The 25,730-nt window shown below is 48.8% G+C and overlaps 1 protein-coding gene across 1 annotated transcript in view; it reads right to left on the bottom strand.

The window, feature by feature from the left end:
* The window catches only part of Nlrc5 (NLR family CARD domain containing 5), a 76,044-nt gene that overhangs the window by 6,236 nt on the left and 44,078 nt on the right, over positions 1 to 25,730 (bottom strand). Inside the window, exons 20-37 of the mRNA XM_029532768.1 lie at positions 25,286 to 25,369; positions 24,599 to 24,688; positions 23,808 to 23,852; positions 23,038 to 23,121; positions 21,802 to 21,885; positions 17,532 to 17,615; positions 14,895 to 14,984; positions 14,683 to 14,745; positions 13,183 to 13,266; positions 10,291 to 10,374; positions 9,512 to 9,601; positions 9,177 to 9,242; positions 8,095 to 8,178; positions 7,923 to 8,006; positions 4,165 to 4,251; positions 3,569 to 3,649; positions 2,596 to 2,679; positions 2,285 to 2,377 (exon numbers count right to left, since the gene is read on the bottom strand). Coding sequence (XP_029388628.1) covers positions 2,285 to 2,377; positions 2,596 to 2,679; positions 3,569 to 3,649; positions 4,165 to 4,251; positions 7,923 to 8,006; positions 8,095 to 8,178; positions 9,177 to 9,242; positions 9,512 to 9,601; positions 10,291 to 10,374; positions 13,183 to 13,266; positions 14,683 to 14,745; positions 14,895 to 14,984; positions 17,532 to 17,615; positions 21,802 to 21,885; positions 23,038 to 23,121; positions 23,808 to 23,852; positions 24,599 to 24,688; positions 25,286 to 25,369 — 1,461 coding nt within the window. The remainder of the gene's footprint in view (positions 1 to 2,284; positions 2,378 to 2,595; positions 2,680 to 3,568; positions 3,650 to 4,164; positions 4,252 to 7,922; positions 8,007 to 8,094; positions 8,179 to 9,176; positions 9,243 to 9,511; positions 9,602 to 10,290; positions 10,375 to 13,182; positions 13,267 to 14,682; positions 14,746 to 14,894; positions 14,985 to 17,531; positions 17,616 to 21,801; positions 21,886 to 23,037; positions 23,122 to 23,807; positions 23,853 to 24,598; positions 24,689 to 25,285; positions 25,370 to 25,730) is intronic.

Genomic DNA, 25,730 nt, shown 5'->3' with positions numbered 1-25,730 from the left:
CTACAAGGGGACCTCCCCCCTTGATCACTAATTGAGAAAATGCCTTACAGCTGGATCTCGTAGAGGCACTTCCCCAACTGAAGCTCCTTTCTCTGTGATAACTCCAGCTGTGTCAAGTTGACACAAAACTAGCCAGTACACCCACTGAGCCATCTCACCAGCTGAGAGTTCCTGGTTGTAATCAGTCACACTAAACATCAGAAAACCCCATTTGCTTTGGTTCATTCTAGTAATCCCAGCAGTCAAGGTCAGGGCAGGTGGATGGAGAGTTCAAGGCCAGCCTGGGTTATATATTGAGACCCTGTCTCAAAATCAAAGCCAACCCAACCCAACAAAAGCTCAATTTTGCAGTCTTTGCTCTGGTAATTAACTCAGACAGTATTTATCAATGGATGCCAAAATGTGTGGGTGAAAGTCTGAAGAACTGAATATTGACAATCAGAAGCAAACTCCCTATAAGATGTGTGTCAATCCCAAAGAGTACTTTTGCAAGCAAAGGAACTTGGCAGACACCACCTACATCTGCAGCAAAGGGATCCAAGCATTGTGTATCTTTGATAGAAGGTCAGGAGGAATAGACAATGGCCTGGTTGATATTCCCATTACAAACGCAAACTCTAAAGCTAGGCAGATGCAAAGTTAAGGAGATTCCTGCCTGTAGATCCCAGAGAGTGTCTAGACACAGGAGGTTGGAGGGTGCTCCAGGTCAAACATGCTACTGAGAGACAATTGACATTGAATGCACATCTTATCCTGCACTGCATCCAGAACACGCAGGGAAAAGCCACAACATCAGCAAAGAACACTACTAACGGGACAAGGAGAAGCTGGGAGGGTAAGCTGTAAGTGAGAGCATAGTGTTTGGGGCTGGGCATGTCTCAATTGGTACAGTGCTTGCCTAGCTTGTACAAAGCCCTGAATGCAATCCCTGACGGCTCATGCCTGTCATTCTGACACTCAGGGGGCAGAACAAGACAGTCGGGAGTTCAAGGACATCTCCAGCTCTACATAGTTTGAGGACAAGCTTGGTTACTGAGGCCCTGACTCAAAACAACAACAACAACAACAACAAAACAATGTAACATAACAATGTATGAACCTGGCAATCTGATTTGGAAGGATTGAAGAAACTACCAACATTGACCTTTGACCTCATAAATACCATTTTTCCCATCCCCTCCCATCTCTATCTCTCTTACACACATACACACAAACTTTTAATTTTTTCTTAAGAAAGAAGAAAAGAAGATAGTAACTGGTATTCAATGTTTAAATTCCTGAGGTTCATAATTTCTTTAGATTATGGCAAATAACACCCTCATTCTTGACAGATTCATTGAACCACCTCTAATGGTTAAAAATGTAAAAAGGGGGGGGGCATAAAAGGAGGAGAGAAGGAAGGGAAAGGGAGGGGGAAGAGAGGGAAGGAAGAAGTGAAAATATGAAAATATCAACAGAGATATTTGGGATAAATTCCCAATCCTATAAATTTTTTTCTTTGTTTTGTTTGGTGTGTGTGTGTGTGTGTGTGTGTGTGTGTGTGTGTGCATGTATGTGTGTTTGAGATGAGATTTCCACGCTGGTCTCCAACTTCCCATGCAGCTGGGTTAGCCTTGAACTTCAGCTCCTCCTGTCTGAGCCTTCTAAGTGCTTAGCAACTTTCTATTTGCAATTATTCCAGAAGAAAACAAGACAGAACAGTGTGTGGAGAAAGGAAATTTTTAGTCGTGTGGCTGTGTTCCTAAGGTCACGTTTAGGACCCCCGCATCATCTCTAGGAACCTGGGACCTGAGCACAGTTGTGGGACCAGCATCCTCTGGGCTGGGAGCTAGGGAACAGGTGGAACGGGCAGGTAAGGGGGCTATGGTGGTTTAAATAGGTTTGGCCTCCGTAGACTCACTCATGTGTTTGAATGCTTGGCCCATAGGGAGTTGCACTATTAGGAGGTGTGACCTTGTTGGGAGTAGGCGTGGCCTTGTTGGAGAATGTGTCACTGTGGGAGTGGGCTCCTGAGGTCTCTGATGTTTAAGCTCTGCCCACAGTGGCACACAGTCTCCTTCTGCTGCCTGAGGATTAGGATGTAGAACTCTTAGCTCCTTCTGCACCATATCTGCTTACATGCTGCCATGTTACCTGCCATGACTATAAAGGACTGAACCTCTGAACCTGTAAGCCAGCCCCAATTAAATGTTGTCCTTTATAAAAGCTGCCGAAGTCATGGTGTCTCCTCCCAGCAATGGAAACTCTAAGACAGTAGCCTCAGTGAAAGTGCAAGTCCACATACCTGAAGCTCTTCAGTTCACAGCTTGATAGCAGGATGTTCTGCAGCAGCTTGGAGCTGGTGCCATCACCGTCACTGAAGCTAACCTGAGACAAGCTGAAAAGGGCCAAGAGTATTCCAGAAGACTGTATGCTGGACACACCTCAGGGGTCACCATGACAGAAGGTCCCTCTAAGAGCTTCCCTGGGTATCACTGAGTCTCTAGCCCTTGGCCCAAGTATGAGTCCCACCCCAGAGAGGTAAGAATGTGGCCCCAGGAAGACACTAGGGTAGCCAGTGAACTTGAAGCCACTGTTGGCATTGGCAGTGCCAACCTCAGTTGCTGCAGTCTGGCACATGTCTCCGCCAACTGTCTCATAAGATGGCTGTGCTCGGTCCCCAGGTCACAGTGAGCCAACCTGGAAGCAGAGGGGGTCGCTGCAGTATCTGGTCCATGATGCAAGTCCCCCCCCCCCTGGCTTTATGCTCATGGCATTGGAAACACAAGCTGGTTAAAGATAGTCTGAGTTTATTACTCAGTTACAAGATCCACTGGGAAGAATGGTCCAGGTGGGCAGCGGGCACACCCAGGGAGATCACTAACTGTATGAAGATGCACATGCAGGCAAGGAGGTAAGCTGGGGCTGAGAACCAGGCATGCTCTGTTCCCTAGAATGTATACATGCCGAGCTGCGTCTGCTCAAAAGATCTGACATTTCAATGTCCATAAATGTGACATTTGGATTGAAATGTCCTAAATCCAGGCATCTACGAGAGTTGAAAGTAGAAACTAGGGAGACTTAGCCAAGTCTTGGCTGTCAGGAGTCCCAGCTGAAATGGGGCATTTAAGCTGAGACTTGAAAAAGTATAACCAGACAAGAGAAGAAGAAACCAGGCAAAGAGAAGAGATTCTTGGCAGAAAGAAGAGCCCGTGCAAAGAGTTTGAGGTCAGAGAGGGCAAGGTGATGTTTGAAGAATTCAAAGTTGGGCTGGAGAGATCCCTCAGTGGTTAAGAGCACTGGCTGCTCTTCCAGAGGTCCTGAGTTCAATTCCTAACGACCACATGGTGGATCACAATCACCAGTAATGGGATCTGATGACCTCTTCTGTTCTATTTGAAGACAGTTATAGTATATTCATATACATTAAAAAAATTTAAAAAAAGTTGTTGGGGACAAGTGGAGCTACTGAGTTGGAGTGGGGGATGGAAAGGCCAAACATCAAAAGATGCTGAGCAGGTGCATGAGAAATACTGGTCCAAGCAGTGCCACCAGCCACTCCCTTGAGGCTCCTGATGCTGGGTCCTACCTGAGAGCCACGGCATCAGAGTTGCCTTCTTGGTGAGGAAATTCCAGTCGGAGCCACAGCTTCCTTTCGTTCTTAGAGATGCTGAGGGAAGAAGAAATGGACGAAATGGGTGACAGCTTGCCTTGACCTGCACCTGCCTGCTCTCTGACCTGGAACATGGCCCTACCGATCCTCCAGCTTTAAACAAGGGCAACGACACTTCAAAAGTGGGAGGGGACACCAAGAGCTAGACATCGCCAGGGTGAGATCTGTTATCACATATTATCCAACCAAAACCTTGTGCCCAGTTACCCCCACCATTATAATCTATAGGGCATGTTAACTGTATCAAAGGTCACTTCCAGGTAATCGGCATGGACCCCCTCCACCGCCCCCCAGCATGCCTGTCTGGACCTTGAACCCAAAGTTACTTTCCTTTGACATTATGGCCTGTCTACTGTACAAGACTCTATAAATGTGCATAGCTCTTTGGGCATGCTCAGCACTCTCTGCCAGCCAGGCAAGGACAAGATACTAGTGTCTAGGGGTGTGAGGGCAAGGGATGGTTGCCATGGTCATAGAAAGGTGAATCCCCAGGGGCTCTTCCCTGGACTCACCTTAACTCAGTGAGACATCCTGAGGCCTGGGCACAGACTTCCATTAGAGCTGGTAAGCTGACAGAACCCACCCAGGGTTCTTCCAACCTGTCATGGAAGGGACACAGACAAAGACCCCTGAGGTGAGCATTGGCTTATTATATCTAGGGGAGGAGTGGTGACAGGAGCCGCCTGGAGGACCTTGAGTGTGTGTGTGTATGTGCACACATGTGCATGCCTATGTTGTGAGCATGCCACAGTACATATGAGGGTGCATGAAGCTCCTTGTCTTCTACATTGTTTGACACAGGCACACGCACACAACACAACCATCTTTACACAGTTCTGGAGATATGAACTTAGGCCATCGTGTTTGCAAGCCATGTGCTTTTCCCCACTGAGCCGTCTCCCCAGCCCAAGAATATGATTTGAAATAATATTTTTCAGACCTAACACAAGTAGTTATGTGGTAAGGGTTAGAAAACCAAATCATACCTAAACTATAACTCCAATGCTATATTTTTAAAAAGGAGAATACAAAAAAAGAGAAAGAGGTGGAGTCAGATACAAGGAAATGTGTGGGCTAGTGTGGGTGAGAGGGCAGAATTTTCATGAGCAATTTTATTTTGATTTTGGTTTTCTTTTTTTTAATGATTTATTTATTCTTATTTTATGTGCACTGGCGTTTTGCTTACACGAATGTCTGTGTGAGGGTGTCAGGAACTGCAGTTACAGTTGTGAGATGCCATGTGGGTGCTGGGAATTGAACCCAAGTTCTCTGAAAGAGCAGCTCTTAATCACAGAGCCATCTCTCCAGCCTTGGATTTTGGTTTTCTACATTTTGTAAACTTTCATTTATGGTTTTCGTTTTTCCCAGACAAGAGTTTCTTTGTGTGGCCCTGGCTGCCCTGGAACTCACTCTGTAGTTCAGGCTGGTCTTGAACTCAGAGATCTGCCTGCCTCTGCCTCCTGCTGGGATTAAAGGCGTGCACCACCACTTTCTGGCTCATTTTCTAAACTTTGTATAAAATGTACAAATGAATTTAGTTATTTAAAACATTCCTGCTGTATGGTTCAGGTACATTATTATTTTTTAAACATTGTTTTTCTTTATGCTAGTCTGGATTTTCTGCCAACTTTTAAAATGTAGGTGTGGAAAGTTTTATTTTGAGGTGTTATTTGGGCAATCTAGGGAAGAATTGAGTGAAGGGACAGGAAGTCCTATTTGTGTACCCCACATTTATAGCACATGGCTGAGAGGTGAGAGAGGTGGTCCCAAGTCCACACGAGATGAATGAGTAAACTATGGGGTACCCACATGCAGGGCTACTAAGTGGAAAGCTCTCACGTCTGTAACACTGTACCGGGAACCTTGAAGGCATGCCACGTGAATGACGGCAGTCACAAAAGGCAGAGGACAGTGTGATTCTACTGATAGGAAGTAACAGAAGGAGTCCGGTTCACAGACAGTTCATGCCCCAAGCTGGGGTAAGCGGAACATAAGGAGCTGTTCATTGGAGACAGAACTTCAGTTTTGCAAGATAAAGACTGGTTGCACACCAGGGTGGAAGTCTTTAATACTCTGCTGAGCTGTACATTTATCTGTGTTATGATGTGTTAAATTTTTTTGTTATTTCACTATTTATTTATTTATTTAGACAGGGTCTCATGTAGACCAGGCTGGCTTCAAACATTCTAGGTAGTCAAGTAGCCAAGGCTGTTCTTGATCTCTTGCCTCTCTATTTCCTGAGTGCAGGAATTTCAGGCTCATGATAGTACTTGTGTGACTGATTGTGATTTTAAGATATGTTATTTCTGCCAGGCAGAGGGTGTCAAACACCTCTCATCCCAGCGGGAGAAGCAGGAGGTAGAAGCAGGTAGATCTCTGAGTTCAAGGGCAGTTTGGTCTACAGAATGAGTTCCAGGAGAGCCAGCCCAGGAGAAACCCTGTCTTTAAAAATCAACAAAACTGTTGCTTCTTAAATCTTAAAAAAAAATGAGAATAATTAGCTCTCGTGCCTTTCTTTAGGCTATAGCCAGTGATGTGCAGCGGTGCTCATGAGGCCAGATTTGGGGCTACAAAGTTGTTAGCTTATCTCATGGAGCCTTTTGACCACGTTTAGAAAAGTCGGTGGTTAGCTCCAGGGCACATAAGGAAGTGAAGAGGCACAGCCCTGACTGTGATGGGTAGTCACAGCCCAGAGTCGGGAATGCCCAGGAACCTTTGTGGACCTGAACCCCACGGCCAACGGTTACACTTAACTACCATGTGGGAATCTCATATTAAACCAGAGAACACATGGCCCTTGCTGTAGGCTCCTCAGGTATCCTGACTGATCTTTATTTGTAAGTGTGTGTTTATGTTCCTATGTTGTGTTGACTTAAATAAGAAGTGTCCTACAGGGCTGGAGAGATGGCTCAGCGGTTAAGAGCGCCGGCTGTTCTTCCAAAGGTCCTGAGTTCAAATCCCAGAAACCACATGATGGCTCACAACCATCTGTAACAAGATCTGACGCCCTCTTCTGGAGTGTCTGAAGACAGCTACAGTGTACTTACATATAATAAATAAATAAATAAATTAAAAAAAAAAAAAAAAAAAAGAAGTGTCCTACATAGGCTCAGGCATTGGAACACTTGGTTCCCAGCTGTCACTCTTTGGGAAGGTTTAGGAGGTGTGGCCTTATTGGAGGATGTCACTGGAGGTGGGCTTTGAGAGTTCATAGCCTCAGCCCACTTCCTCTGCTTTGTGCTTGAGATAGCTTAGTTTCCTGGAGCTGCCATGTCTACTACTTGCTGCCATGTGTCCCCACTGTGAGGGACTTTTATTTCTCTGGAACTGTAAGCCAAATGAACTCTCTCTTAAGTTGCCTTTGGTCATGTTGGTTTATCACTGTCACAAAAAAGTAGCTAATAGCCTAGTGTGTGCCTGTTTGTGTGGGGGCAATTGTGTGTACACACGTGCCTAGCACACCCAGAGGCCAGAGGACAACTTCAGATGCTGTCTCTCAGGACCATCCATCTTGTTTTCAAAGACAGGCCTGGGGCTTGACAAGTAGGCAAGGCTGGCTGGCTAGGGAGCTCCAGGGACCCCCAATCTTGATCTCTTTAATGTTGGGGTTATACCCCCTCTTTTCTTTCAGTTCTAGGGCTGGAACTCAGGTCTTTGTGAGACAAGGCCAGCATTTCACTGTCTGAGCCACCTCCCAGCCCTTACTTTAACGAGATTCGCAGTAAGATGTTTAGAAGTGATATTTTTATGAGGTCTACTGTAATTTACTTTAAAGCACTTTAGCCAAACAAATGTAGAGTAAACATGGGAGAAAATGAGCAATTACTGAACGCAGGAAATGGAATGTGCATTTTGAAAGATTATTCTCTCTCCTTTTTTAGAATGTTCTTATTCTGAATGCTTTTATATTATGGTGAACATGTAAGCTATTTTTTAATGTTATTTTTATCTTCCATTAGGTATCCTTCAGAACATTTATCATTATTTTCAATTGATTTTAATTATTATTTCTTATGTGGCATTAGGGATGAACTCCAGAGCTTCACAAATGGTAGACATGCACTCTGCTCACTGAGCTATACACAAAGCATGGTTTATTTTCTTTTAAGCCCCAAAGCACAGCCTCCCTCTCCTCATGGACAGTTTTCTTGTGCCTCACATGGCTTTAGGGAAGAGAACTGGGCTCCTGAATACAGGAACTGGTCAGGCAGTGACTGAGAGGGCCCCATCTTCAACTACCCCCACCCTCCTCCCAAGTGCAGGCGGGTACCTGAGGCCCAGCAAGCCTGTTGGCCGATTCACCAGGTTCAGGAGCGTGGTCAGCTGTGGCAGGTCCAAGCGACACTTGGTCAGCCTGGGGACAGAGATTTGTTATTGGTATGGCTCAGGCAGACAGGATGTCCCGCCTATCATTATCCACAAGGGCTGGGTCTGTCACTCACCAGAGCTCTGTCAGCCGTTGGGCCTGGCTCAGGCTGGAAGCCAATCTGGATACTTGATCTGGGCTGAAGTTGCATTCACATAGCCTAAGGGCAGAAGAAGGCAGGGTCCGAGGATGCTCGGGATGCTGGCCTCTCCTCTCAGTCTCCCAGAGGATATAGGCTTTGGTTGGGGCCTGGCAGGCATTGGCTCTTAGGAGCTGTGATCACAGATCATGACTCCACCAGCACAGGGCCAGCCTGCAGGTACACAGTGCCTGCCTGTTGTACGTTTCATTTAGTCTCTATGATATACTACAAGCAGCCACCGATCGACCCCAGCACAACCTTTGTATCTCTGGGGAGGAAAAGCTGGCTTTGGCAGAGTCAACCTGACTCTATGACTAACAGGATAGTTCAGGCTCCTTGTGTGGAGGGTGAGCCTGGGCAACGGCTGGGCATTGGCTGTGGCTCTGTGGTCCTCAGCCTACTGGTAAGCTAGGTCATTGTCCCTGAAAAGGGACTGCAGGACCCCCAGAGAGGTTCACTCTGGTATCAGGGCTGCTGGCGCCTCACAGGCCTCCAGGAGGGGCTGCCACGTAAGCTGGCCTTAAAGGGTTGGGAGAATCTTATCAGAAATGGCAAGAGAAGAGAATGCCAGGCTCATTCAGGGCTCATCATAAGCAGCATCAGGCAGGGCATGCTTGTGGATGGAGAGCAAAGGCTGTGTGTGTGTGTCTGCATGTGTGTGTGTGTGTGTGTGTGTGTGTGTGTGTGTGTGTGTATACTGTACATGTATGTGTATGGGAGTGTATAAACAGGGCGTATATATTTCATTTGTAGAGTGTATTTGTGATATGTGGGATGGTATGTGTAGGGTATGTACCTTTTGTGTGTTTGGTACACGTGTATGCTGGGTATATTGTGTAATATGGTATCATGTAGTTTGTGTAGTTTTGGGAATGGGATGAGGACAGCAGTGCTCAACTGGAGAGCAAACCTGGGTTGTATGTCAGAAGCAGACCATCCGAGGAAAGACCCAGTGAAGAAGCCATGGGTCCCTCACAGAGCAGAATTCCTGCCTTTTCCTGTTCACCCAGGATTACCTCAGCGATGTCCCGGCTCCTTCCTCTTTGGAGAAGCGCATTCGGAAGATCTGCTCAAAGCCCAGACTGTGAGAAAAAAAAGGGCATCGGGGCATCAAGCTAGCACTCTGGGCACCCAGGTCACTGGGGCCAGGGCCATGCAGAAGAGACGGGACTAAGACCACAGAGAGCAGGACAGGTCTTTGCCACCCTCATTCTATCAGGAAAAGGTTCTGTATGCCTGGCCCTCTCCACCCTGGTGACACGCCATCAGGGATAGACTCAAAACCACACAATATGAAGCTGCAATGTGGGGGTTGTGAGGCTCACCACCAGGGAGTGGTTAGCAGCCCTACCTCACAGAGACCTCTTGCATATGAGGGTAGGAAGGCAGAGTCTCCAGCAGGTACAGGATCCCTTCCTGAGAGATACTGTTGTGACTGAGGCTGGGAAAGAAGAGAGGCTAGGCTCAGTAGGGTCCCTTGCCTCTTGTCGTCCCCCCCCCCCCCGGCCCATTTCAATGTCCAAGAACCTATTCCCCAGATGTTGACATTGAAGCTGAGAGTACAGGGAAGGCATATGTCCCTGAGACCTTAAGAGCTGTCCTTACTGAGCCTGCAGTTCCTGTGGCTGGGGTGGGACACTGAGGAACCTAATGTTTAGGCAACTCCCAGAGTACCAAGTTCAGTTGTCTAGCAACAGATTGTGCGAGGAGATGCAGGGAGAGCAGATGTCTTCCTGAGAATCCTCCCTTGTTAAAGATCCTTTCTAGACTTGTGCCCCGTAGATGGAGTTAGAGGGGTTTTAGGAATGGGGTCCACTAGGAGCTGGCTGCTGACGCCCTGCATCACTTGGTAGGGATGGGATGTTGCTCCCAGTCTCCAGGTAGCTTGGTGAGGGCACATGGTGGAGAGGCAGGTCTACTGTACCACAAGCCCTAACTAGAGTGTCTGACAGGATCTGTCCCAGGTGGGGATGAGGCAGGAGGTTGTCAGGGGCAGGTCCAGGTAAGAGCCACCCCTTCCCATCGCTGGCTCTCGTCCTCAGGTTCCCTTGAGATGGTCTCTAAAGAGATCCACTTATGCGCTTGTTGAAGCGGGGAATTCCTCTGGCTGCCTCGGGGATGCTCACTTACTCAAGCCACCCAGAGATGGGCAGCTGTGGCAGGCACTCCAGAAGGCACCTGAGCCCGCTGTCATCCAGCAGATTGTCCATGAGGCTGTAAGAAGTAAGACACAGTGTTGATGGACCAACCTATAGCTCTGCCTGCTCCTGGAGGTCCCCGTGGCCACTAAATCGACTGTCACTGCTGCTTGTCATTACCATGGCATCCACAGCACTCCACCACCAGAGGTATCCTCATCATTCTGAGTGACCACACCCACCACCAGAGGCATCTTCATCATTCTGAGTGACCACGCCCACCACCAGAGCATCCTCAGCATTCTGAGTGACCACACCCACCACCAGAAGCATCCTCAGCATTCTGAGTGACTACGCCCACCACCACACCACCATCATTTCACTATAACAAACATCTCCAACAGCTCTGCAGTCCCTACTGGTCCCCCCACCAGCATCACAGTAAACCAGTGTTTACTGTGTATTCATCACCCCCTCCACTATCTGCGACACTCACAGGACTCAGGTTCCTCTAGCAGGCTTTTAGGAGTTAGAAAAAAACTAACGTGTTTTCCCCTGCCCACCGCTGATGGCAGCTAAAATCCACAATGATCCGGGAAAGGGACACATGTTTGGAGGAATCAGTTACCTAACAGACTTCCTCCTGTGATTTAGGAATCTGACGTTAGAAACTACACCTGAATTTCACCCCTTCTTTCGCTCCTGAGAGCATCCCTGGGCTCAGCCACAATTTCAGAAACATAACCACCGTGCCCTGATCATCTTATTTCCCACCTACATTTCTGAAATTTAAAAATATTTTTATTTCTATTTTTACATTATGTGTATGGGTGTTTGCTTACATCTGTGTATGTCTACTATTTGTGTGCCCAGTGCCTATAGAAGGGCCAGACTCCCTGAACTGGAGTTCCAGCCAATTGATGGCTGCCTTGTGGGTGCTGGAAACAGAATCTGGGTTCTCTGCTAGAGCAGCAGTACTCTTAACCCGTTGCACCACCTCCCAGGCCCTATACCTCCAACGCTTGTTTCTTTGGAATTTTCAGAAGAATTTTGTTTTGCCTTTTAGAGGCTAGAGAGATGGAGCGGCAGTTAAAAGTGCTTGTTGGTTTCACAGCACACACAAAGGACAGTTCAACCACTCATAACTCCAGCTCTAGGAGATGCAACATCTTCTTCCTCCTGACTTCTATGGGTATCCACGTGTGTGAGGTGCACATGTATGCAAGTGCGTATACATGCATATATGGGAGGAAAATTGGTGGATCTTTTTAAAGAGAAGTGCCTTGTTTCACAAGGCCGATTAATATGATGACCTGCATTTGATTTCCGTGGTCCTGGAGTTTGAATCTCAGGCTTTGTACATACTAGAACATACTACGCTCGACCACTAAGCTACACCTCCAGTTCTCAAATGATCTTTACAACAAGACAAGTTCCCCTCTACCACAAAACATTCATCTTTCTTAAAACACGTGGCTCATATCAGCCACATCTCCTGGCAACATCCTCACTAAATTTATTTTAGTTGGGATAGGGTCTCAGTAATGTGATGCCTTAAACTTGCTATGGAACCCAAGCTAGCTTGGAACTTGAAATCCTCCTGCCTCAGCTCCAAAGTACTGAGATTATATATCCGACTTCAACAGAAATTTAAGTTATGTAGCATCTATCTATCTATCTATCTATCTATCTATCTATCTATCTATCTATCTAAGACTTTTTTCCCCCAATGTCTCTGGTTTTAGAAAAAGTGCTGGGGTAGTTGTGTGATGCTGGGCAGGCTCTTGAACTTTCTGTACTCTGTGTTTCTTATCTGTCAATCATGACACCTAGGCTTCTGAGAAGTGACAAGAGCACCTCAGAGAGGACGCCAGGAACCCTGCTCTGTATGGGGAATCTCCACAGGTGTTCACTGCTATCGTTTTATTCCTGCTGGGGGATGGGAGCTGTCCTATTTGGGCCCTCAACACAAACCATAGGCATGTTATTTCACAAGTCCCTGCCCTGGCTAGCTTCAAGTTCTTCTTCAGCTTAGCCATTTGGTCCTCTCATTAGCCACCCTGCCCTCCAAAATCTGCCTGCAGAGCTTGGATGTACTGGGTAGACATGTGGCTGAGGTCCAAATTACAGGACGTGATGCTTAATCTTCACGGGCAACGTGGCTGCATTTGGAATCATCTAAGGGTCACACCCCCTGGGCATGTCTGGAATGGTGTTTCCAGAGAGGTTTAGCTGATGAGAGAAGTTTCCTCATGCTCCTACGAGGATACCATGGTGCCTTCTCCGAAAGGGTGGAATATATCTCTCTCAAACCATGGGCTGAGGCTAGGTGGAGTAGTGCCCACGTGTGGTCCTAGCACCCTGGAGGTGGTGGCTAATGGATCCAAACTCACCATCATCCTTAACTACACAGCAAGTTTGAGGTCAATCTAGGCCTCATTAGAGTCTGTCTTAACCAAACCAATCAACCAACCAACCAAAACTTTCAAGAAATAAACCCTTTCCTTTCCTTTCCTTTCCTTTCCTTTCCTTTCCTTTCCTTTCCTTTCCTTTCCTTTCCTTTCCTTTCCTTTCCTTTCCCTCCCTCCCTCCTTCCCTCTCTCCCTTCCTTCCTTAAGTTTCTTTGGTTAGGTGTTTGGTCACACAGTGATGAGAAAAGAAACTAATTTGGCCATGGAGGGAGTAGGGTAGAAGAGAAGACGCTTGGGGAGACTTAAGAGATGAAACCCAGCGTCCCCCCCCCGGTCCCTGACAACTGATCCTGAGCTGAAGTGGGGCACATGAGAGTGCCTGCTCATATGGACGCTGATGTTCTTGCACCTGTGCAGCCCCATCCAGGTGTGTTCCACTCTCCTCCCCCTCCCCCCTCCCCCTCCCAACTTACTCAAGCTGGCTGAGGGCATTGCACTTGCTCAGTGCACAGCACAGTGTTTCCATATGCTCCTGGCTGAGGTTGCATCCCAGGAAGCTGCATGGTCAGGTTGGGGACAAGAAGGAGAGGAGGCATTCAGATACTCCTACCCGACTCCTACCCCAGCTTTTCTCGGGTGTGGCCTCTGAGCTCCAGAGGACGTTTGAAAACATGGGACACCCATAGCTCCTGTCCCCTGCAGGCCCCTTTTGGGGTCTATGTATTCCCTTTGGGAAGGGTGATTCTTAGTGTGGTCCCTAGCCAGTCACATCAACAATCACTTGGGAACTTGGAATGTGAATCTTGGGTCCCCTACCAAACCTACAGATCAGAAACTCCAGATTAAGGTTAGGAGGTTCCAACACAGGTTGAAGATCTCTAGATCATTGTAGTCACTGCCCCTCCTTACCCCCCCAATTTAAAAAAAAACAACACAGACTGAGAAGTGTGACATGTAAAGTGACAGTTGACCTGTCTGTTTTTAAGGCCTACAGTGAAATTTCATAATTAATTAAATGAAAGGGCCCTGGCTAGCCAGCAATCTTAACACTGCCCTCCCCACCCCCACCAAAAAAAGACCCGAGCCTCCCCCCCCAAAAGCTCTGAAGTCAGAGTTAATAAAATTGCCAGCTGATTTTTCAAAATCCATATTACTCTCCTTAACTTTAAAAGATTCTTCTTTGTTAAAGACATTAACTCTCTATGTAGCTGGGGCTGGCCTTGAACTCAAAACCCTCATGGTCCTCCTGCCTCTGCCTCCTGAGTGCTAGGATTACAGGCATGTGCCACCACACGTGGCCTAATTATTTGTCATTTAACCCTTTGCCGAAAGAGTGTGCCTGCCTCTGGATTTGAAGCAGTCAGCAAGCCGAGCTCAGGGCCTGCTCTCTGATCACACTGTGGTGCCCACCAAGCGCCAGCTATTCACCGACTGCCATTTCCCAGCAAAGAAGGTGACGACCCGAAGGGATGCGTCAGAGAACTAGTGCCTCTGCATTCAAAGGCTGCCCTCCTGCTCTCCAGTAACTCAGTCTCTGTCGCCTTAAGTACTGCCAGCGTCAGCAGGGCAGGGTCACTCATGTCTGTACATGCCTGGTGCCTTACATATTGGTTGTGCGGCTTTGCCAATATTCTGCTGTTCCACAGCTCCCTATTATACCCGAGGAAGCCAACAGCGAAAGGGTAAGCAGCTTGCCCAAGGCTGCAGGCCCTGGTGGCCCCAGTGGCCCTGGGTCTGGACAACTGGATTGTGTGGGCAGGTTGCGAAGCCCTTTGTAGATCCAGCCCCGAATTCTAGTCTATTTGGACACAGACTCTGAACCTAGCCTAGACCTCTCTGGGCCTTTGAGTCTTCTTGCTGGAGGAACAAGTTTACATTTGGCAGGAGGCATCTGTACTCTGCTCTGACCTCAGGAGGCAGGTCTGCTTGTCCCCGATCCCTTATGGATGTCTAGGATGGTTCAAGGAACTTACCCATAGCATACACCCTCTTGTTCCTCATTGGAGTCAAAGTGTAGAACAGCATGGCATAGGAACCTGTAGTGACCGTAAACACTCACTCACCACTGGCCGTTGCCCCAGGGTGCCCCCAGACTTCACCTTGGGAACAGCTGGTCACTGACATCCACCAAACTCCAGGCTCCACCCTCCAAGACTAACCCTAGGGCTCCCAGCATAATGCCCACCTGAGAGTGACCTTCCGAACCCGTGGGCACAGGTTGAAGACGTCAGCCAGCAAGAAGGGGCTTCTTGAAGACAGAACTGTGTGTCTCAGCCTGAGAAGGAAAGGGGTGCCGGGCCAAGCAGGGTCAGTGGGCGAGAGCCAGGTAGGCTGGAGGAGGGGGAGGAGGAGTATATCTTGGCTGCTACCTCAGCAAGGTAATAAGGAAGACAAGAGGACTCAAGAGAGGCAAAGAGGGGTGAGGGCAGGAGCAGGCTGACTGGGGTCTGAGTGCCAGTTCCATTTGCTAGCTATGTGACCTGTGTAAGTCTTAGAACCTCCAAGTTTGGGGCTCTTTATGGGGCAAATGGGACGAGCTGTGGTATTCTTTCTTCTGCATCCGGCACCCTGACTGGCATGCTTATGATTGCTGCCATGGTTTAAATTTTTAAGAAAGATTTATTTGTATGTATATGTCTGTGTGGGTATTTGTCTGTGTGAGTGTATGCCACCTGTGTGTTTGGAGGGCAGGGTACCCAGAGAATCCAGAAGGTGGCATTGGATCTCTGGAGCTGGAGTTATAGGTGGTTGTGAGCCATTTGATGTGGGTGCTGGTAACCAAACTCGGGTCCTCTGCAAGAGCAGGAAGCTCTCTTAGCCACGGAGCATCTCCAGACCCTTGACATTTATATCTTCTTTTCTGTACATGATAGTCTTGCATGTGTATGGGGCATGTTCTCATGTGTGTGCAATGTTCTTGTGTGTTGAGGCAGGTGTGTGTGTGTGTGTGTGTGTGTGTGTGTGTGTGTGTGAGAGAGAGAGAGAGAGAGAGAGAGAGAGAGAGAGAGAGAGAGCGCTCATCCTAAGGTTGCTATTAAGAATCTTCCTTGATCTTTCTCTCTCCCACAGTATTCTTTAAGGCAGAGTCTCTCCATTAAAGTTAGAACTCTAGTCTTATTAGTCTGTTTGAACACCTCTATTCTTACCACAGAGACCATGAGCAGCAGGAAGTGAGAGGAGGTCAGAGAGACAGACATCCTAGCAACATCCCAACGGGGTCACGAGCTGCAAACTCCAGCCTTGGAGACCTGGCCATGGTGCATCTTGCCTACAGCTCAGCTCCTCTCTTCCCATTGCTTCTCTTACCCCTCAGTCTCCACTCAGCAGCCAATCCTAGTGGTTGAAAATTCATACCACTCATGCATACTGTCTTCCAAATTCCTGGGAGTGAAAACCCCAACCCTCTCTCTGGCTGCCAGGTCCTACGTGACCAGCCCCGACATCTCCCTCCGTCTTGTCTCTTAGCTCCTTCCTGCCAGCCACTGCCTCCAATCCCATCGATCCCATGTGTATCCAGGCTGTTCCTGCAGCCTGTCAAGGCTGTCCCCACTGCCTGGAGTGTAGTTCCCTGCCCTTCACAAGCGTACAAAGGCAGACTCTTTCTGTTGTCCTTCAGGAATCACCAGGCTTTCTCTGATCACGCCTATTGTCACTTGTGTCTCAGCTCCAGCCACTTACCGTAACTAGAGAGAAAAGAAACTTGCTATTGGTTACATTCACGCATTGATTGTTTTGTTTAGGGTTTATTGTTTTGTTTTGTTTGGGGGGCAGGACTTCACTTAGTAGCCCTGGCTAACCAAGAACTGGAGATCCTCTTGCCTCAGCCTCCCCAGGGACTTGGGTTCCACCTGACGCCATCTGGCTGCACCATTCACTTTGGTTTTTTTGCTTGGCTCATTGTACTACAAAGCAAGCATGGAGAAGGCAAGGACATAGCTATTTGCTTTTCACTCCCATGTCCATAGCACCCCAGACGGTGCCTGGTCAACGGCATGGAGGGTGAGTAAAATGAAGCTGAGACCAGGCAAGGGTCCAAACACAAAAGCAGCATCACGTCTGGATGCTGTGTGACGTAGAGCCGTGGTTTGGGTGACTAGCCTATCTCCGACCACTTCACACCTGCGTGCTCCCCTCCCTACCACCCAGAGGATCAGAAGAGAAGCGAGCACCCACAGGTGACGTAAGCAGCCTCGTACATGTCCAGAGCTCAGCCGAGCAGCTCTTGCTGCCGCTATTAATGCTATGATTTAATTTCCTGTTGTATTTTTCCATCTCAGCTGTGGCTGTTTCTTCCCAACCCCCCCCCCGCTAGAAAGCATATTTAAAGTAAATCCTTTTTAAATTCTAACCAGTCTGCACTGAAATTAGAAAACAGAGTTTTAAATACTTTGACGGATGCTGCTTAAATTCCTCCCCTTTGACAGAGTTAGAGGGTGACCTTTTAAAACATGGCATGTGACATATACACGGCCTACATCTGCTTGGGTCCTTCGTAGGGGTAGGTGACCTTTCCATAGGCAACACAAGCATGGCTGACTATTGCCCAAACTCCTCCCATCCTTTATGAGCTCTGAGTATGTGACCTATTTGAGTCTCAACCCAGAGCCAGAGCTGACATACGGACCGTGTCGTTAGAACACAAAATAGATCCAGAGGAGACAATGAATTTGGGTGAGGTTGGATGAGCTGAGTCTCAGATGTGTGAGATGAATTGATGAAGTAGTGGAGAGAGGAGAAGAGGAGGACGAGAAGGAGAGCCCTGTCACACACAGCCCAGGGGGATGTGGTCAGCTGGGCAGTAGGACTGGAAACTCGAACTTACTGCAGCAGGCTGAGCTGAGGCAGCTGGGGCAGGCACTGCAGCAGGGTCTTCAGACTATCATCACTCAGGGCCTTGCAGGACAATCTGTGAAGCAAAGGATTTGATGAGGTGGGGGAACCTTCTAGAAAGTGGACAGCATGGCTTCACAGCCAGAGCCTTCAGGAGAGGAGAGAGATGTGTTGCCAACAGCATCCCCTGGGTCAAGCCAGATGTGTCTTGGAAACACTGGATGGAGCACATGAAATTGTTTTATTCTGTGTGTCTTTACCAAGCTGCTGGATGTTTTGGATTTCCAAGGGACTGTAGGACAGTCTCTCCACCAACTCCATGGACTGGCAGGATTGTAAGTAGAGGGTCATCAACTACCTCTCTACCCCAGCAGGGATGAAACAGGTGGAGCCCGTGAGCCACCATCCCACTGGAGAGATGTAGATTTCTGTGGCCCATCAAAACCCACCAGTCACTTCATTGCAGGTGCAGACAATATGACAGAACAGGAGACAGTCCTAATGCCTGCCCTTGGGCCACTGTGTGTCCCGAATATCTAGAGACTCACATTCAACCTCCTCTGAGGGTCTGGAGTCACTTCCTGTCCCCAGAGCACTTTGGGCTGGGTTTCTCTCCTGCCTTCACTCCCTCTGCCCTCTATTCTTTCTCCTCTATTCCTTTCCCTTTGTGCCTGAAGAGGCTGCTGGCCTCCGTCCTGCCCTACTCACTGGTTGGCTGGGAGGAGGGGGTGGGATAACACTAATGCAGGTAAGGGATAGAGGGGCTCAGACTAGCTCTTTCTGTCCCTGCCTGACCAGGACTCAGGGCAGTGTCTTGAGTGAGGTCCTTTCACTGAGGGTCTTTCTACAGCACCTTCCCATGTTCCCACGTCCCTAGCCCACAGTACCATGGCCTGTGGGTCTAGAAAGATTTTTAAAAGCAATGGTCATATGACCCAATTTGACTTAATACAGGTCCCCAGTAGGTAGAGTGGGGAGTGGGTAAGCAGCAGGGAACTGACCACCTTTTCTGACCTCCAAGCAAGTCCCAGGACACCCAATCAATGCTGAGGGGGAGGGGACCCTGAGATATAGCTTGTGCGCCACCCCCCCAGCTCTCCCTGTCTTTCTTGTGGATCCTGGGTAGGGCCTGCAGCCCCAAACCCTATGCACCTGACAGCCTCCTATTCAGTGGGTGTTTAACAGGTCGACAATGCTGGAGTGCTTTGGGTAGCATTGCTATGACAACACAGGAGAGCCTGGTGTAGCCTGTCTGCACATCTCTAGATGGGCTTACAGTGCCCTGCTGCAGATGGCCAAGGTGCAATATCCCAGAAATGCAAGCAGTCTGCAAAAACACCTCAGGCCCGGCCACTGAATACTGAATGACGCACTGGATGATTTTAGGACTTCATTGTTAATAGCTGAGGTTCGATAACAGTTTTGTGGTACATTAAGAATAAAAACGCAGGGGATGGTGGGGCATGCCTTTAATTCTAGCTCTTGAGAGGCAGAGGTAGGTGGATCTCTGTGATTTCAAGGCCAGCCTGGTCTACAAAGTAAGTTCCAGGCCAGCCAGAGCTACACAGTAAGATTTTGTCTTAAAAAAAAAAATTAGATCAATAAACATAAGTGTATTTAAAACTTTCCATACCAAAAATATTTACAAATAAAATCGTAAAGTATCTGGAAACAACTTTAAAATAATTATGTGTGCATGTGTTTGTGCGTGTATACATACACGTGTGTGCACATGAATTTTTCTGTTTTCTTTTTTGAGACAGAGTGTGGATGTGTAATCCCAACTGACCTGGAACCAGCTGTGTGGCCCAGATGGGCCTTACACCCCTGGTACCCCAGCCTCTGCCTTGAGTGCAGAGGAAAGCGATGGGGTGTGAGTTATGACTTATCATTCCTGAGGAAGAGGGGGCCTAATGTCCTCTATTCTCTCCATTTTATGTATGCCAGAAATCTCTAGAACATGAGAGCTGTTTACGTGACAAAGCAACCTCACAGTGAGAAAGTGTAAGAGACACAGCCATGGGCAGGTAGTCAAAGCCAAGCACGACAGCATGCAGCCCTAAAGTGTGATAGGAGGAGGCAGTTGGACTGGTGAATGCTTCCCCCAGGTCTAGACCCTAGCTTAACCTGGAGACAAAACAGCAAACTCAGCCAGATGATGGCTTACAGAATACTTAGCTGGGGACCTGCGAACCAAGGAGGACATGGAAAAACAGAGAAAGAATGGGAAGTTCTTGGGGAAAGAGGAGACGGAGAAGCAGTGCTCGAACACAGTGGCATGCAGACTGCCATCCAGAAGGCAGGGTTCCATCTCAGTGGAGACGGGGTAAAGCCTGAGCCAACAGCCATCTGCCACAGGGGGCTTCTCCGCTGTAATGCCCTAACAAACACACAATGTAGCAGATGCTGACTCTCTGTAACTTTCTTGAAACACTGTCTAAACTTATTCTAAAGGAATTTGTTTAAAAGAATCAATTGGGGGAGGGTGAGATGTGAAATGTGAGCTGATCCCTGGGATCTGCGAGGTGGATGCAAAACCCCGCAAGAACTGATAACCCTGAGTCCCACTGAGTCCCACTGAGTCCCACTGAGTCCCACTGAGTTTTGAGAGTAAGCAGCACCACCACACACGCACATACACGCTTGTGTGTACACAAAATGAATAGAATAAGCTGTAAAAACAAAACAAAACAAAACAAAACAAAAAACAATGAACTGAGGACTGGTGAGATGGCTCAGAGGGCAAAGATCCTTGCTTGCTGCCAAGCCTGACAACGTGAATTCAATCCCTGGAAAATGACTTGTGAAACTTCTCCTCTGACCACTGAACACACGCTGCACATGTGGGTACACACACTCCCTCCCATCCCCAAACAATAAGTGAATAAATGTAATAAAATGCTTTTAATGAATTGGACTCACACGACCTGACCCTGAGGGGGGAAAAAAAAAACCACACTGTTGCTGAATAGTAATTAGCTGCAGGGAGATCTCCCACGGCTGGATCTAATCCTTTCAAAGGATGCAAACCCCTCTTTCTGAGTGTGTTTGGTACGGAAGAAGTGCATAGGAAACACACACTGGGGTCTACATGGAATAGCTTGTCCAGTGGCCTGGAATTGATTTGAGATGGAGCCATAAGTCAGGGCATGAGATTGCCGCAACCTGGGAAAGCAGGCTTGATGCAGGTGACACTACAGGCTGCACCTGTGTAGGACTGCAGCCTTAGACGGAGCATCACTAATTGGAAAACCCCAAAATCCAAAGTCTGAAATAGTTTGAGGGCTGATGTCACACTGAAAGTGGAAAATTCCAGTCCTGACAGGTCCCAGCCCCAAGCGCAGCAGGCCCATTATAGAAACGGGATATTGCTTTCAGAGGGCTTACACGAAACGAATGAAGGTTGGGTTTAGACCTCATTCCCTTTCCCAAGGTATCTCATTCTGCATATGCAAACATTCCAAAATCTGATGAAAATTTAAAACCCTTCCAGTCCTGAGCATCTTGGATAAGAACTACACAACCAGAAAGTAAAAACAGAGTATACAATGAGCAAGAGGTGGACAAGACTGTGACAAATGACACCATGATTCAGTGAGAGGGCAGGTTTGCTTAGCGAGGGGGCTCCAGCCTGCAGTTGTTTGGTTTTTGTTTGTTTTTGTTTTTTCGAGACAGGGTTTCTCTGTATAGCCCTGGCTGTCCTGGAACTCACTTTGTAGACCAGGCTGGCCTCGAACTCAGAAATCCTCCGGAGTGCTGGGATTAAAGGCGTGCGCCACCACGCCCGGCTCAGCCTGCAGTTTTTTAAAAGGTTATTCTTGTATAAGAATCTCAACACTGACTCCCAATGAAAGGCTCATTGTCTGTCCACAGAAGTAGAAACTGAAGTACAGAGACTCAGACAGCTTCCCTGTGGCTGAGAGAACTCCTGGTTAGGGTCACAGGCCTGGTTGTTCTGAAGTGTGTGAGGTATTTCAGGGACAAGGGGTTCAAAGGTGATGAGATTAGCCATAGAGGCAGGATGAAGGAGAGACTTGTGTAGGGCTCTGAGACAGAGCCTCATGTGGTCCAGTACTTGAGGCTCCTGGGAGAGGGCCTGACCTTCCACTGATGGGTCTCATAACTCCCAGAGTGAGGCTGATTGGTCTGGTGGAAGAAGGCCAGCAAAGATTTACCAAGTCTCCCCTATAAACCCTCACCATTTTCTGCACAGCCACCCACCCACCCACCCTGTGCACTCCGGGTTTTGTCTTATTACTTACTGGACCTCCAGAGGCCCTGGGCACTTCTCCAGAGTGGCACAGAGGTAGGCAAGGCTCAGGGGTTCCAGCTGACACTCTTGAAGGCTGAGAGAAAGAAGAGGATGGAGATTCAGAGTGGACTCTGTGGTCCTAGAATTCCCTTCTCCTCTCAGACATCCTCCCCAGAACTGCAGGCCTCAGGCGCCTCTCCTATGCCCTGCAGAGCACACTCCCCTTCCTAACTCTCCTGTGACCACCATCACAATATCTACATCAAAGATGCTCCACATGGTGACTCCTCTCTGTCCACCGCCACTGCTGGAGCCCAGGCCCTATTTTCACTCACCTGGATCCCTTATCACCTCTGACTTCCACTCTCACTGTCACAATCCATCACCACCCTCTGAGGGTCTCACCTTTTTTTAATTTATAAAATGTGTTTTGCCTGCATGCATACACGTGCATCAAGTGCATGCCCGATGCCCACGGAAGACGGTGTCAGATCCCCTGTTACTGGAGGTATGGATGGTGGTGACCTGCTATGTGAATACTGGGAACTGAACCCAGGTCCTCTGCAAGAGCAGCGAGTGCTCTTAACTGCTGGGTCATTTCTCCAGTTCATGTTTGATCTTTCAACACTGAAAATCTAATGGGGCCTCCCCACTGCTTAAAATCCACTGCTTAAAACCCTCAGTGGCTCCTTAGTACTCTTAAGTAAAAACTGAACAGCCTGCCCAAGCTCTGCTGCTATGTGCTCTAACTACACTGCAATGCTTCCAGACATGCCCTCATCCTGGCCTTTGCTCATGTTGCCTCTCATCCCTGGGGCATGATAAGTTCTCTCTGAATAGCTCTGTTGGCACCAGCTTAGGCATCTCTTATGGGAGAATGCCAGGTCTCAGGAAGGTCTTCTAGCCTCTTGTGGCCTAGTTGGGAAATCCCATAATTCCCAGGCCAGACTTTTCTGGGGCATGACATGAACCCCTTTCTAGAAATGAAAGTCTCAAAAGCAGATAGTGGGGGATAGCTGGGTTTCCAGTGTGCTTCAGAGATATGACAACCTTCTCTTAGGAGAGTGTCAGGCCTTAGACCCACCGAGGTGATCCAAAGGGTCCAGCAACCCCCAGAGCTGTCCCCTGTCCCCTGGCCTCTTTCTTTTTCCATCTCTCAAACTCTCTACCCTTTACCTTAATTTATAGCCCCGAGACTCTGGCTCTGCCCAATCCCTGACCCCTAAAGAAAAGTGGGATACAGTACCAGAAGCTCCTGGAGGTGTCCCGCTGACTCAGCTCCAGTACCTGGGCTCCAGTCTGGAATTTCGGTCCACCAGCTAGTGCATCCCTTGGAGGGGAAAGCATAGCAAAAAGAAAGCCTGAGCCACACCTGGGGGCTCCCACGCCCTCAGGACTTCCACACCTGGAAGGGATCTGGAGATTTGGTTCCAGCCAGACCCCTCATTGCTCAGGTGGAGGAGCTGAGATCCATGAAAGGGAAGCTGGGTCGAGGAAAATCGACAATTCACAGCTGTCCAGGGCAGCCCCCAGCCAGGTGAGTGGAGACAGAATGGCGTGTCTCCCCTTCCACCAACTTGACAAAACCATATTTCTGTCTCCCTGTTCCTCAATTCTTTTGTCCTTAGATCCCACAGAGATCCTAAGTTGGGGAACCAAAAGCACCTAAACCCGGGGCTAGCCTAGCTTCTGATTGCCTGCGTTAGCTGTGGTGAAGTCACTGCCCAGCTGGCCCCTCCATAAGCCCAGCTGTGAGGACAGCCTCCAGGGCTCGGGGCCATGACGCCTGTTGCCACCAGGGGGCAGCTGGAAGCGCCCGTGACGTGCTAAATTGGAGTTAGCCTGGTTTCTTGTAGGGGCTTGCCTACTAGAGAGCGAGGCTGCCCCAGGGACCTCGCCAGACCTGGCTGTCATTCATGGGCACAAGAATGTTTGCCGGGGTGGAGATTGTGCATTCACAAGAAGCGGGAATCAGAGCTACAGGCTAGCTCCACTGCCCAAATCTCATCTCCTCACCTGCTGGTCCCAGCTCCTCGAAGGAAGATGCAGTCACTCTCAAGGCTAAAAGCGAAGAGGAGGAAGCTGGTTGAGAAGAGGCCCAGGGTCCCCTCCCTAGAAGGGCTTAGGGACCAGGAGATAGCCTGCCACTCAGGGACTATAGTAACAATGGATCAATCGACAGCCACTGTTAGTCTTGGTTGTCGGGCTCTTGGTCCGTTATTTCAGCGCCCTCTTGTGGTGAAGCAGGAGAGGAGGCAGGCTTCCATGCTCTATCCAAATAAGGACATAAGGACCCTATAAAGTTAAGGACCAGCATTGGCCCCCTGCCACCACACCTCTATTCTTAGGATTCTCAGGGAAGGAGGAGAAAGGCAGAGTGTTTCTATAGGCTTTCTGTATGGGGGAGATCCAGGGCTGTGGGTTGGCTGGTGCCTTCCCTTCTGGCTTCATAAACTCTGGAGATGCCAGTTAAGCCGGTCCCTGCGCCCCAAAGGCTACCAGCCAGCCCCTAGTTTGCTCAGGAGTGTCTAAGGACAACCTGGAGAGTAAGGGAGAGTGGAAAGACATTTGTCCCGAGGAGAGTTTGGAGAAATTTGATTGTTCCTGGGACCATGGAGCCACAAACTTTACTCATTCATTCATTCATCCATTCATCCATTCATTCCATGAACTAATACTAGCACATGTTCACTGCACCTGATATCATCTAAGACCCTGAGGATGACCCCAAGTGACCTGTGAAAATGAGGCCTCAGCAGGAGCTTATGAGAGGAGGGAGAGGGTGGGGGGACAGGGCAGCCACTCACCTGACATCTAAGTGGAACACCCACTGCAGGGAAGACAGACACAGGACCAAGCTAAACACAGCATCCATGGACAAGCCATTCCTGCTGAGGCTGGGGAATCACACAGTGACAGTGGTGAAGGACTCAGGCACGCTCTTTGTATGTCAGAGCATAGGGCCAGGGATGGGAGTGTCTCTGATGGCAGATGGCAGACCCCAGTGAACCCACAGGTGACCATCACAACCCCATCCCCCAACTTCACTGCACAGCTGTGGAGATGAGCTAGTCAGGTAGGAACTTGTTCAAGGTGACAGGCTGTGTTGGTGAAGGAGCTAAGACTGGAGCCCAGAGCGTCCTCTGGACTCTATTTTGCTGCCTCATAAGGGAATGGCGGGACTCTGGGTAAATTAAAAATGGGAGGAGACTCCTAAACAGGAGCAGGAGGAAAACTATCTCTTCTCCATGGAGACACAAAGGAACTGCTTGGAGAAGGCCTGAAGCAAAAGGTAGAGCCCTGAGCTCTTTGAAGTAAGTCAGTGTTTAGTCAGGCCAGGGGGAGCCCTTGTTGAACATGTGCCTGTGTGTTGCTGTGGGAAGAGGGTTCATACGCACTTTCTGGTTACATCTTTACGATACCCAGAAGAGGACCTGAACAACCCCTCTCACTGGTGGGAACCCAGAGGCCTTGGGGGGGGGTTAGTTGCTTACTTCAAGGACTTCAGGGGACCCAGTCCTGGGAGCAGCTGGGTTAGTAGGATCACTCCTTTGTCCTCCAAAGAGTTGTCTGATAGGCTGGGAAGGGAAAAGGAAAGGTTAGTGGGGGGTGTAGGTTCTGCTTTGGCAGCAGTGCGGTCACCTGGTTCCTGGGACCAGGAACCCAATCTAAGCACTAGGTCACATCTCTGCACTTCACACACAGGGCACATCAATCCTCCTACTCCCACCATTCTTTCCAAGATTTGTGGTCTTCTGGGAGCCAGGGATGGCTACAAAGGGTACCAGTGTGAGATGTATATTTGGAAAGAAAGTCACTGTCCCCCCCCCCCAGGTCTCTGAAGGGTCTGTGATGTCAATGAGAAAGAAAGCTGGGGATAAGACACTTCAAAAGAAAACAGGACACCTGCCGTCTATCACCAAGCGACGCTCTATTGTG

Source organism: Mus pahari, chromosome 20 (assembly GCF_900095145.1).
Source record: "Mus pahari chromosome 20, PAHARI_EIJ_v1.1, whole genome shotgun sequence".
Taxonomy (NCBI): Eukaryota; Metazoa; Chordata; class Mammalia; order Rodentia; family Muridae; genus Mus; species Mus pahari.
Note: the sequence above shows the minus strand (reverse complement) of the source record. Positions and strands in the feature narration are given on the sequence as shown.